This window comes from Leptodactylus fuscus, chromosome 5, assembly GCF_031893055.1.
Source record: "Leptodactylus fuscus isolate aLepFus1 chromosome 5, aLepFus1.hap2, whole genome shotgun sequence".
NCBI classification, from domain to species: Eukaryota; Metazoa; Chordata; class Amphibia; order Anura; family Leptodactylidae; genus Leptodactylus; species Leptodactylus fuscus.
Genome location: NC_134269.1, coordinates 214,987,269 through 215,000,230, shown reverse-complemented (window position 1 = coordinate 215,000,230; position 12,962 = coordinate 214,987,269). Strand labels below are relative to the sequence as shown.

Genomic DNA, 12,962 nt, shown 5'->3' with positions numbered 1-12,962 from the left:
ATCCTATCATACAAACCCTTTTTTTTCTGAGTAACACTTCAAAATAGCCTTAACAAAGGCTATTCTTCTCCTACATTTTGTTGTCTTCTCCATGCCACCGTTCCGTAGGCATCCCATCTCATGTTGGTATGCAAATGAGTTCTCTCGCAGCAGTGGGGGAAGGCCCCAGCGCTCAAACAGCAGTGGGGGTGTCCCCAATGCTGCGAGAGAACTCTCTCCAGCACCGCCTCCATCTTCGTCAGCAGCGTCCTCTTCATCCTCATCTTCCGGTGGTAACTTGTAACTTCTAGGCCTCAGACCTCAGGCAGAGCAGACCGCGCATGCCCACAGGCCACAAGAAAATGGTTGCTGGCACAGTGCTGCGAGAGAACTCATTTGCATACCGAGAAGAACCCAGATTCCTACAGAACGGCGGCGCGGAGAAGACAACGAAAGGTAGGAGAAGAATAGCCTTTCTTAAGGCTATTCCGATGTGTTAGTCAGAAAAAAAAGGGTTGTATGATAGGATCCCTTAAGGGGTCTCTATAGAATGATGAACCTCTGACTGGTAATTGATGGAGTTTGTAGGTGATATGTCATGTGATGGTTCTCAGTAGTCTGACTAACACATATGGTAAAAACAGTACTAACATGGTGCTTGACTGATATTGGACACTGTTATATGTTTTGTAAATTTGGTCCCAGTTAGAACTTATGCAACATAGGATTAAAAATGAAAATTAGATGTTCAAGAACTCAAAGTTCTTCTAATTTATAATTGATGGTGTCTACATTGGAGAAATTTACCATTATATTGAAGGTTTGATCTGTTCTGTGCTCTACAAGGATGATCAATTCTAACCTACGGCTTGACATTATGTATGTGCTGTTCCTCCTTTCTGATTTTATAGCGGTATTATTGGCAGGGTCGGTGTCTTCTCATACAGTAACATGAGCTAGTTATAACATAATAATCTTAGTTTGTTGAGACAATAATTACTGTGAATATTTTTGTATGATAAAAATATTTCCGATATATTTCTGATGTTGTAGTGTAGACAGCTCTCAGAACTCTGGGCATAGACATGTGGAAGGCTGATCACGTGATGTACAATTTTGGATTGCTTTTGAATATGTTATGTTTAAAATTCCTTCAGCAATAACACAACATTCCATTTTTGCACTCCCAGTAACATTTCTACTATATACTTTAATCTTATACTCATTTCCCTGAATAATTATCGATTCTTATCTGATTCTCTTCTAAATGTTCATCTTGATATTTGATTTGTTATCAATCCAGTCAGCACAGCTAGAGCAAGTACCATCTCTTCATGCTGAAAGGACAGTGCAGGTACTATCTTTTCTATAATCTCCAAAATAAGTTAAAAAAACAACAACATTGTTTTATAGTCAGGGATGCCGAATAGTCAGCTTCTTCTATATACTTCTATCACAGGAGCCTGGCTAATCAGTAAAGAAGAACTCCCACCTCTACGCTCGATCTCCGTTGGAGGTTTTTGTCCACTATTCCACTAGAAAAATGCAGAGAGAAAACGTACGCGTCTGATCTATGTCTTTGTGTAGTATCCATTCCCAGTCTCTAGGATAACATCCATTAACTTAAAGTTTTTAAGACATCTTAGCATCTATTGTAATACTTTTCTGTAATATAGAACAGGACTTCTATTGTGATTAGTAGGAATAGTCCAACGTATTGGTATTCATAGATATAAAGTACAAACAATTGTAAAAAGCACAGGAGTGTAAGAGGTATCCATGGACTGACCTGGAATATGTCTCCACAAATCAAGACCTGATCTCTTATTATTTGGTGTTTTCTCTGCCATGTACTGAATATTTTCCCTCCATTCATTGGTATATCAAGAATGTGCAAGAGTCTCCTGCTCAATCACTATATACTATTATCATAAACAGTATACGCTCCTTACTTATATCATATATGAAGACATTTCTCTTGACTTATGATCTTTGATATAATATTACACAATAGTTAGTCTATATATTGATAATTTACAGTGTTCAGGTTTTAACGTATTATAAAATAGAAATATAAATAATTGTATAATACTACATTGAAAATATGGAAACCTGTTATTGCACATGTACGTATGTTCTACATATTCCTATGAGAACTGAACCTGTATTTGTGTGATGACGGTTTCCATTTCTATTTCATTATTATCTAAAATGTAATCTTGTAGTGCAAGGTGTTTTGTACTGGGGGTATACACAACATGCTCATGGCAGGAGAACATTCTACCTATATTATTGTTCTCCTTACTTGCTGTATTCTCACTATTGGCCAGTAGAGGGTAGACTTGTCCTATAGTCCTGTGTGTCAGTAATACTGGAGAATGTGTACATGTCAGCTCTGCGCTCTCCTCCCCCTGGCTCAGTGATTCACCCTCCCATCGCCTCTCGCACACAAAGAAGAGCTGCTGCTCCGATGAGAGCCCTGCGGATGATTCTTCTCTTTGCATGGATTATATTTTTGGGGATTCAGACAGATAACATCATAACCCTCATGCATCTTGGATTACACAGGAACTACATGACATCAAATATCAAGACAATCATTTAAGATATGGACATCAGAGGCTTTTGTCAGTGCTGGAAATGGCAAGTAGTCTGCTCCTTTCTCCTTTGTAGCTGGGGCTGGGTCTCGGGGCAGCTGCGTTATTCTATTGTTGAGGAGTCTGAGCCGGGGACATTGGTAGGAAATGTAGCTCAGGATCTGGGGATCAGACGTGCAGAGATCTCTCAGCGCAGGATACATCTGAGATCGGAAAAATACCAGAAATATTTCAGTGTAAATCCGGCAAATGGAGGCTTGGTTGTGAAGGACAGGATTGATAGGGAGAGCCTGTGTGGATCTAGTCCCAGCTGTTTACTGCAGATAGAGGTTGTGGCTGAGAATCCTGTGGAGCTTTATAGTCTAGAAATAGAGATTCTGGATATTAATGATAATTCTCCCACATTCTCATCAAATGATCATATTATCGAAATAACAGAATTATTAACAAGTCCTGGGGCTTGGTTTGCTTTGGAGATTGCAGAGGATTTAGATATTGGTGTGAATGGTGTCAGTCAGTATACACTGAATACAAATCCTTATTTCTCATTGTCTGTGAAGAGTCGTAAGGATGGAACGCTCATCCCTCAGCTGATACTAGAAAAGGTTTTAGATAGAGAAGAAAAGCAAGAACATAACCTGATTCTCACAGCTATAGATGGAGGAGAACCGGCCAGATCAGGGACCTGCAGAATAACAATAGTTGTATTAGATATTAATGATAATCCTCCAGTCTTCAATCAGTCAGTATATAAGATCAGTATTAGGGAGAATCTGCCATTGAGAACTGTCATATTAACACTGAACGCAACGGATCAGGATGATGGAGCAAATGCAGAAATTGACTATTCCTATGATGGCCACACATCTAAATCTGCTAGACAGTTGTTTGCTTTGAATGAAAATACTGGGGAAATTTATATGGATGGATTGGTGGATTATGAAGAGCAGAGCTTCTATGAATTATCTATTAAGGCTCTAGACAAAGGATTTCCAAAATTACAGGGAAAATGCATAGTCCAGGTAGAAATAGAAGATATAAATGATAATCCTCCAGAAATTACATTTTCCTCAGTGACTAATAATATTCCAGAAAATGCCCCATCTGGAGCTGTTGTTGGATTTATTAATGTAAAAGATGAGGATTCTGGAAAGAATGGAGAAATAAAACTGGACTTATCACCAAATGTGCCTTTTAGAATAAGATCCCATCAGAACCGTTATGCATTGGTGACAGATGGGAATCTGGATAGAGAAGAAACCCCCCAATACACTATAGAGCTGACAGCCGGTGATTTAGGGTCTCCCCCTCTATACAGTAAAACAAGCGTCACCCTCAGTGTGTCAGATATTAATGATAATGCTCCGCTCTTCACACAGTCTACTTATAATGCTTTCATTAAGGAGAACACTGACCCCGGGACTCTTCTATGTACAGTATCTGCTACTGACCTAGATGAAGGGGTTAATTCTGATCTGGTTTACTCCATAGTGGAGAGTCAGATTGACGGCTCCTCTGTATCCTCCTATGTTTACATCCATTCTAGTGATGGGAATATATATGCTCAGCGCTCCTTTGACTATGAGCAGATCCAGGTTTTACACATCACCATAAAGGTAGAAGACTCAGGATCTCCGCACTTATCTTCTACTGTTCCCGTCTTTATCTTCATTCTGGATACAAATGACAATCCCCCCTCTCTGCTGTATCCAGAACACTCTGAGGACCTCATTGTCCAAGAGAAGATCCCAAAGTCTACAAGTGCTGGATATCTGGTGACAAAACTGTCGGCAGTGGATCTGGACTCTGGTCACAATGCCTGGTTGGTCTTTACTCTCGTTGACCCCATCAATTATTCATCATTCCAAGTGTCCAAACACACAGGAGAGGTCAGAACTGTAAGAGGATTACAGGAGAGCGAGAACATGGAGCAACAACTTGTCATTTCTATCAGTGATCAGGGGAATCCTCCATTATCCACCACAGTGACTGTACTTGTCAGTATAGCAGATGAGGTTATAGTGGAAAGGCCCAAATCTGGTGACTTCCTGACCAACTCCAAACCCCCATCAGATATGACTCTGTATTTGATCATTTCCCTGGTGGCCATCAGCTTAGTGTCACTTGTCACCTTCATGATATTATTGGTGAGATGTCTGAGGAAGGACACTTATGACTACAGCAGTAGTTGTTGTTTTCTTGGTGGATCCCAATCCAAAGCGTACACAGATCAGTATCAGCCGGCTCTGTACCTCAACACAGACGGGACCCTAAAATACATGGAGGTCAGGATGGTTCCTCCAGGATCCCAGGGGCAGAGTTACCAAACTAATTTGCCTCCGGCCCCAGAACTACAAGATTTCAGTATTGTGCAGCCTTTACAGTACCCTCAGCTACAGGATGTTTATCAAGAAGCCTCATCTGAGGGGGATTCACTGAATGATCCAAATAATGTAAGTCACAATGTTAAAGTATGATAACTTCTTGAATTGGTATAAATGTCATCAAAATCCTATAACTTGTTTACTGTTCACTGGTTTTCAATATTCTTAAATTGTTAGAATTTTTCATTGAAACAAAAACTAAACTTCTAACTGACAAATATGTTTTTGGCTCCGGAGGTTGTATTTGCGTCCATATGTTACGGCATAATAATTGATTTTAATTTAAATATATAGAAATAATATTGAAATAAATAATCTCATAAGAGATGTCCTGTCTGTAGTTCTCATGGTCCTTGCTGCAGTCTTCCAGTTCTTGAAGGACCTTAAAGCACTGTTCACATTCTGGCGCAGCTTTGTAGTGTTCATTCTAGATAAATGTGCATTATTAGCAGGGAGACAGGAGTCAAAATGAGCAGGAGACTTATTTTTTTCGGGAATCCTGCTGCGACCAGAATTAGGGCAGAGTTTACCACTGATTTTGGGGTTGAATCCAACACAAATTCAGCGACAGATTCCACCATGTGAAATGGGTCTTAGGGTGCATTCACACTGAGTAAACGCTAGCTTATTCTGAACGTAAAACACGTTCAGAATAAGCGGCGTCTAAAGCAGCTCCATTCATTTCTATGGGAGCGGGGATACGAGCGCTCCCCATAGAAATGAATGGGCTGCTTCTTTCACTCCGTGCAGTCCCATTGAAGTGAATGGGGAGTGCCGGCGTGTACGCTCCGGCATGAGCAGAGCTTGCCGTATACGCCGGCACTCCCCATTCACTTCAATGGGACTGCACGGAGTGAAAGCAGCAGCCCATTCATTTCTATGGGGAGCGCTCGTATCCCCGCTCCCATAGAAATGAATGGAGCTGCTTTAGACGCCGCTTATTCTGAACGTGTTTTACGTTCAGAATAAGCTAGCGTTTACTCAGTGTGAATTCACCCTTAGAGTTTAAGGTCACTACATCAGGTGAGTAAAGTGTCCTCAACTCACAGGAACGTAAAAATTCTGAACAGGAAGAGAAGAAAATTGTGAAAGGATGGAAGTGTGTGTATATACATGTCTATTTGTTATATACATATACACACTGCACAGTACCACTCCTCCTGTTCTGTATATAGGGACAGTGCACAGTACAACGTTCCCTGGCTTACTTGTATGACATAGACATAGGGACACAGCGCAGTGTCACTTGTTCTGTTTGTAGCGATGTGACAATATCATTTTCCTTGTTCTAGGAATGGTACAAGTGAACATTTTCTGCAGAGTATCACTTCTTTGTCCCTGTATATATCAATAGTACACAGAGCCACTTCTCTCTTCTCTGTATGATGGGTTCAAGTCTCAATATTTGGTCTTATTCTGTAATTTTCAGTAAATGCTCCTATTCTGAATATATAGACAGTGCACAGTACCACTTCTCTTGTCCTATATACTGGTATAACACCACAGAGACATAAGCAAAGGGGGACATGACTTTGGGATGGGGAACCAATAACTCCTGCAGTTTCTTCTTTGTGCAATAGTTGTGTATATTTATACAGACTGGTTCAGCTTTAAGAGTATATCTGTGTATACTCAGCTTTAGTATATAGTGCTTAGTGTGTTACTGTAGGGGGGGAGGAGTTTAGGAATAGATGTCACTTCCTGTCTCCTCCATCTTCATCCTCTTTCTCTCACCACAAGACCTGGAGGGAACATGTCTGCTCTATCAGGGAGTATAAGACTGGGGTCTATCACCTCACACAGCACTGGTGTCACCACATTATACAGCTCTATTAGTGTAGTATCACCAACTATACTGTATATACTGCAGTATTACCTCAGGATATATACAGTCACAAAGTCCTCTCACGTAGTTACTACAGACATTACTGATATATCATATATACTGCAGTATTACCTCAGGATATATACAGTCACATAGTCCCCTCATGTATTTACCTCACAAATGGCTGATATATCATATATACTGCAGTATTACCTCAGGATATATACAGTCACAGATTCCTCTCATGTAGTTACTACAGACATTACTGATATATCATATATACTGCAGTATTACCTCAGGATATACACAGTCACAGAGTCCCCTCATGTAGTTACTTCACACACTGGAGATATGGCTGAAATATCAAAGATTACTGCTGTATATTACAGACTGTTCACGAGGACTGAGGGTCTCTCTATGGTGGAGCTGGGAGGTGACATGTAATGGAGACCCTGTGGTGAGAGGGGCAGCCTGGTATCAGATATAGTGTGGTGATGGTAATGGAGGCCGCACTGATAATGCCTGTATATACCTCCATCTCATACTAGGGATAAGTTAAAGTTAATAATTTTTATGTAATTTCTCAGGGCTGTATACAGGTCATATTGTATATACTGGATATACCGTATACAGGTTATATTTAATTAGTGGGGGGTTCTTGGAATTGGTTGAAATAGTCAGAGGTGGGGAAACATGGTGGTTAGTTTCCACTAGGATTATTTATCTTGGTCTGGCCGGTCTTTGGGCTCCTGCTGGGTGATGTCCTGGGCAGAGGGTTATTATTTGTGGTAAAACTGCCATTCTGGGTGTTATGGTGCCCCTGAGTCAGTGCTTACAGCTTGGGGTAATTTGGTGTAGTGGAACAGATCAGCGGCCAGACTTTTGTAGCTCCAAGGACCTCCCCCTCTAGAAGAAGGGGTTTGTATCCAGAAAAGTTTAATGCTTGTGTTATTATTTCCTCTTCCTTTATATGGTGTCTAATGATCTATTTATGACCTCTGTATTTGCTCATCTCTAGTTGACAAATATCTTTTCTGCTTGGTCACTATTTCTGTTTTGAAAAGATAATGTCTGTGTTATAAATCTATAGACAGATAACACATGGTCACATCAAGGGCTATAGATGGACGGCACAGTCACCTACCGCTCCTTCCAAAATCTGGTTGTAACTAAATAGGCAATATCTCATTACCTACTATATACAGTGTGTATGCCATGTTTATATTCACGAGAATAATCCTTTTAATTTTATTTTTTTAATTTTATTTTTTACTAATGATTAATGTTTTAGGACCTTTATAACTCACCTTCATGCCAGTACCGAATGTATATTACACCATTATACGTTGTATGGGATTGGTAGAATTAGGGTGTGGGGGTATTATTAGAGTAAGATGTTTTTTACTACAGTCTTTAAAATTTTATATAATAAGCAAGTGCAGAGAATGTTTTTAATTTTCATATTTTACAAAAACTTTACAACAAACCAAAAAGGTCATTAAGTCAATTTTTTCATAAGATTTTATCATTAAATGTGTATCTATCTGTTTGCCACTCTACCTATGTTATTTCTCTATACTTTTTTGGTATTACATTATAGTGGAATAAAACAAACCCTTTCTATGCATAATAAATATTAATATCAGAATATACATACTTAATTGATATCAAAATCTATCAAAAACATTTCTATTCACTATCTTTGTCTTACTTATATATTGTATTTCCAATTATTGGCCAGTAGAGGGTAGACTTGTCCTATAGTCCTGTGTGTCAGTAATACTGGAGAATGTGTACATGTCAGCTCTGCGCTCTCCTCCCCCTGGCTCAGTGATTCACCCTCCCATCGCCTCTCGCACACAAAGAAGAGCTGCTGCTCCGATGAGAGCCCTGCAGATGATTATTCTCTTCACATGGATTACATATTTTGGAGGATATAAGGATAAATACAACACCCAAATACATCTGGGATGACACAGGATCTATATAACATCAAATTTCAAGACAATCATTTAAGATATGGACATCAGAGGCTTTTGTCAGTGCTGGAAATGGCAAGTAGTCTGCTCCTTTCTCCTTTGTAGCTGGGGCTGGGTCTCGGGGCAGCTGCGTTATTCTATTGTTGAGGAGTCTGAGCCGGGGACATTGGTAGGAAATGTAGCTCAGGATCTGGGGATAAGACGGGCAGAGATCTCTCAGCGCAGGATACATCTGAGATCGGAAAAATACCAGAAATATTTCAGTGTAAATCCAGCAAATGGAGGCTTGGTTGTGAAGGACAGGATTGATAGGGAGAGCCTGTGTGGATCTAGTCCCAGCTGTTTACTGCAGATAGAGGTTGTGGCTGAGAATCCTGTGGAGCTTTATAGTCTAGAAATAGAGATTCTGGATATTAATGATAATTCTCCCACATTCTCATCTAATGACCATATTATCAAGATAACAGAACTAGTAACAAGTCCTGGGGCTCGATTTGCTTTAGAGATTGCAAAGGATTTAGACGTGGGTGTGAATGGTGTCAGTCAGTATACACTGAATACAAATCCTTATTTCTCATTGTCTGTGAAGAGTCGTAAGGATGGAACGCTGATCCCTCAGCTGATACTAGAAAAGGTTTTAGATAGAGAAGAAAAACAAGAACATAACCTGATTCTCACAGCTATAGATGGAGGAGAACCGGCCAGATCAGGGACCTGCAGAATAACAATAGTTGTATTAGATATTAATGATAATCCTCCAGTCTTCAATCAGTCAGTATATAAGATCAGTATTAGGGAGAATCTCCCATTGAGAACTGTCATATTAACACTGAACGCAACGGATCAGGATGACGGAGCAAATGGGGAGATTCAGTTTTCCTTTGATGGCCACACATCAGAGTCTGCTAGAGAAAGATTTTCTCTAAATGAGCAAAGTGGGGAAATTTATGTTCATGGAATTGTTGATTTTGAAGAGCAGAGCTTCTATGAATTATCTGTTAAGGCAGAAGATAAAGGATTTCCCTTACTAGAAGGAAATTGCATAGTCCATATAGAAGTAGAAGATGTCAATGATAATCCTCCAGAAATCACATTTTCCTCAGTGACTAATAATATTCCAGAAAATGCCCCCTCTGGAGCTGTTGTTGGATTTATTGATGTAAAAGATGAGGATTCTGGAAAGAATGGAGAAATAAAACTGGACTTATCACCAAATGTGCCTTTTAGAATAAGATCCCATCAGAACCGTTATGCATTGGTGACAGATGGGAATCTGGATAGAGAAGAAACCCCCCAATACACTATAGAGCTGACAGCCGCTGATTTAGGGTCTCCCCCTCTATACAGTAAAACAAGCGTCACCCTCAGTGTGTCAGATATTAATGATAATGCTCCGCTCTTCACACAGTCTACTTATAATGCTTTCATTAAGGAGAACACTGACCCCGGGACTCTTCTATGTACAGTATCTGCTACTGACCTAGATGAAGGGGTTAATTCTGATCTGGTTTACTCCATAGTGGAGAGTCAGATTGACGGCTCCTCTGTATCCTCCTATGTTTACATCCATTCTAGTGATGGGAATATATATGCTCAGCGCTCCTTTGACTATGAGCAGATCCAGGTTTTACACATCACCATAAAGGTAGAAGACTCAGGATCTCCGCACTTATCTTCTACTGTTCCCGTCTTTATCTTCATTCTGGATACAAATGACAATCCCCCCTCTCTGCTGTATCCAGAGCACTCTGAGGACCTCATTGTCCAAGAGAAGATCCCAAGGTCTACAAGTGCCGGATATCTGGTGACAAAACTGTCGGCAGTGGATCTGGACTCTGGTCATAATGCCTGGTTGTTCTTTACTCTCATTGACCCCATCAATTATTCATCATTCCAAGTGTCCAAACACACAGGAGAGGTCAGAACTGTAAGAGGATTACAGGAGAGCGAGAACATGGAGCAACAACTTGTCATTTCTATCAGTGATCAGGGGAATCCTCCATTATCCACCACAGTGACTGTACTTGTCAGTATAGCAGATGAGGTTATAGTGGAAAGGCCCAAATCTGGTGACTTCCTGACCAACTCCAAACCCCCCTCAGATATGACTCTGTATTTGATCATTTCCCTGGTGGCCATCAGCTTAGTGTCACTTGTCACCTTCATGATATTATTGGTGAGATGTCTGAGGAAGGACACTTATGACTACAGCAGTAGTTGTTGTTTTCTTGGGGGATCCCAATCCAAAGCGTACACAGATCAGTATCAGCCGGCTCTGTACCTGAACACAGACGGGACCCTAAAATACATGGAGGTCAGGATGGTTCCTCCAGGATCCCAGGGGCAGAGTTACCAAACTAATTTACCCCCAGCCCCAGAACTACAAGATTTCAGTATTGTGCAGCCTTTGGAATTTCCCAAATTGCAGGATTTAGTACAAGATGTCTCTGCAGAGGGGAACTGCTCAAATGGTCCCAGCAATGTAAGTGAAAGTTATTTCCATTGAAGTTTTGTGTAGAATTTATGGAATACTTTACAATCTATAAATGATGTATATAAATCAGACTTTGGTATTTATTTAGCTTTATCTTTTTGATTTCCTTTTTTATTATTATTTTATAGTCATTATTTATTAGTATCAGGAAACCTGGTGAAGCAACATTTTATATATTACCAAAAAGATGAATTATATAAAAATATTTTTTTCAGATAAAATAATCTTCCTTATTCATTTTGTTTACCTATATAGCACCAACATATTAAGCAGCACTTTATAGACATTGTCAGTCACTGCCCCATATAGGACTCACAATCTACATACCCTATCAGTATGGCTTTGGCCCTAGGACTTTCTACCTGATGTACTTATAGTCATAGTGATATATGTTTATTGTTAAAGAGTTCATATATGTGCTTTAGTTGTTTTTTGTCTTTGGTATATGTTCCCCTTTAGCATGTATTCATTGATATGTAAGCGAACTGACTTAAAAGGGATGTTCCACAAGGTAAACTCAGTAGGACCCGTGTCCTGCTCCATAAAAGCCTGAACGCAGCCGAGTTATGTGGGTGAGGCTGGTAATGGTTTGCGCTCCCATTCACTACAATGGGAGCACTGGAAATAGCCAAACTACAGCACTCGGTTATCTCTCACCCTCACCAGTCCTGTGCTCAGGTTGTATGTGTAGAATTCATTAAATTATAGGACTGTGGTAAAACTAGAAAGCAATAAAGCAGAAATCCTGGATGACTAGATATGTAGATATACAGGGAAGAGACAGCAGGACACAGAATGTCACTAACATGGATGAAGCTGTGAGGAGTCTGCTGACTACTAGTGCAGGTAACATGGCCGACTACTACTGGACACCACAGCCTGTGCAGCTCATGTTAGCTGTGGTTGTGGCTCAGGCTCAGCCTAGATTCTTATTAGAGATGCTGCCACATAGGAACATGGAGGACGGGCTCTTATTCTCCACACACAGCACAGTCTGTAATGTGGGTTCTTTATCCCAGAATGCCTCACTTCTTCAGTCAGGGGATGGAAGCCGCAGAGGGACAAAATACTGACAGGCAAAGTCAGACATTAGAGGAACTATCTGTGTAGATCTAGAGAATAAACCCTGATAATGATTCACCACAGAACACACTGATGCTGGGATCACACTAGTGCGGCATCTCCATAGCTGTGGTGTATCAGAGGACCAGAACAATGGCCAGGCGGACGCTAAAATAGCGGAAATACACAGGGTGTCCATGATTTTGTACAGGACTTCTTCCTTTGCCATTTATCAAGCAGACACAGCAATGGAGTCTCCAGCACAGATGTGAACGTCGCCTGAGGCAGATTTATTAAATCTGGTTAAAAGCAAAACCGTCTTAGTTGTCCATGGCAACCAATTTCAATAAAGCTTTCATTTTTCAGGAGCGGAATACAAAATGAAAGCTGCGATGTCATTGGTCGCTATGGGTTACTATGGGCAACTAAGATGGTTTTCCTTTTAGACCATATTAATAAATCTCTCCCATTGTCTTGTGTGTAAATCCAGTTATAGTTAAAAAGTGGAGCAAATAGCCAAAATATTCATTAAGATTGCAGGTTAGAGAATATAATCGGTGACTTCATCAGGTTTACAATGACTTTTTGTCTATATTTTCCTCTGTACATGAGGCCGCTGCCATCTGGTGTATAACATGTCTC

At 40.3% G+C, this 12,962-nt stretch overlaps 3 protein-coding genes across 11 annotated transcripts in view; all 3 read left to right on the top strand.

The window, feature by feature from the left end:
• Positions 1 to 12,962, top strand: part of LOC142204081 (protocadherin gamma-C5-like) — a 290,042-nt gene that overhangs the window by 144,177 nt on the left and 132,903 nt on the right. The window lies entirely within an intron of this gene.
• Positions 2,557 to 5,053, top strand: LOC142204070 (protocadherin gamma-C5-like). Its single transcript, XM_075275275.1, has one exon. The coding sequence runs from the start codon at positions 2,588 to 2,590 to the stop codon at positions 5,051 to 5,053; it is 2,466 nt and encodes an 821-aa protein (XP_075131376.1). The 5' UTR covers positions 2,557 to 2,587.
• LOC142204069 (protocadherin gamma-C5-like) lies at positions 8,628 to 11,327 on the top strand. The gene has a single exon (XM_075275274.1). It carries the CDS (start codon positions 8,805 to 8,807, stop codon positions 11,268 to 11,270), a length of 2,466 nt encoding a protein of 821 aa, XP_075131375.1. The 5' UTR covers positions 8,628 to 8,804; the 3' UTR covers positions 11,271 to 11,327.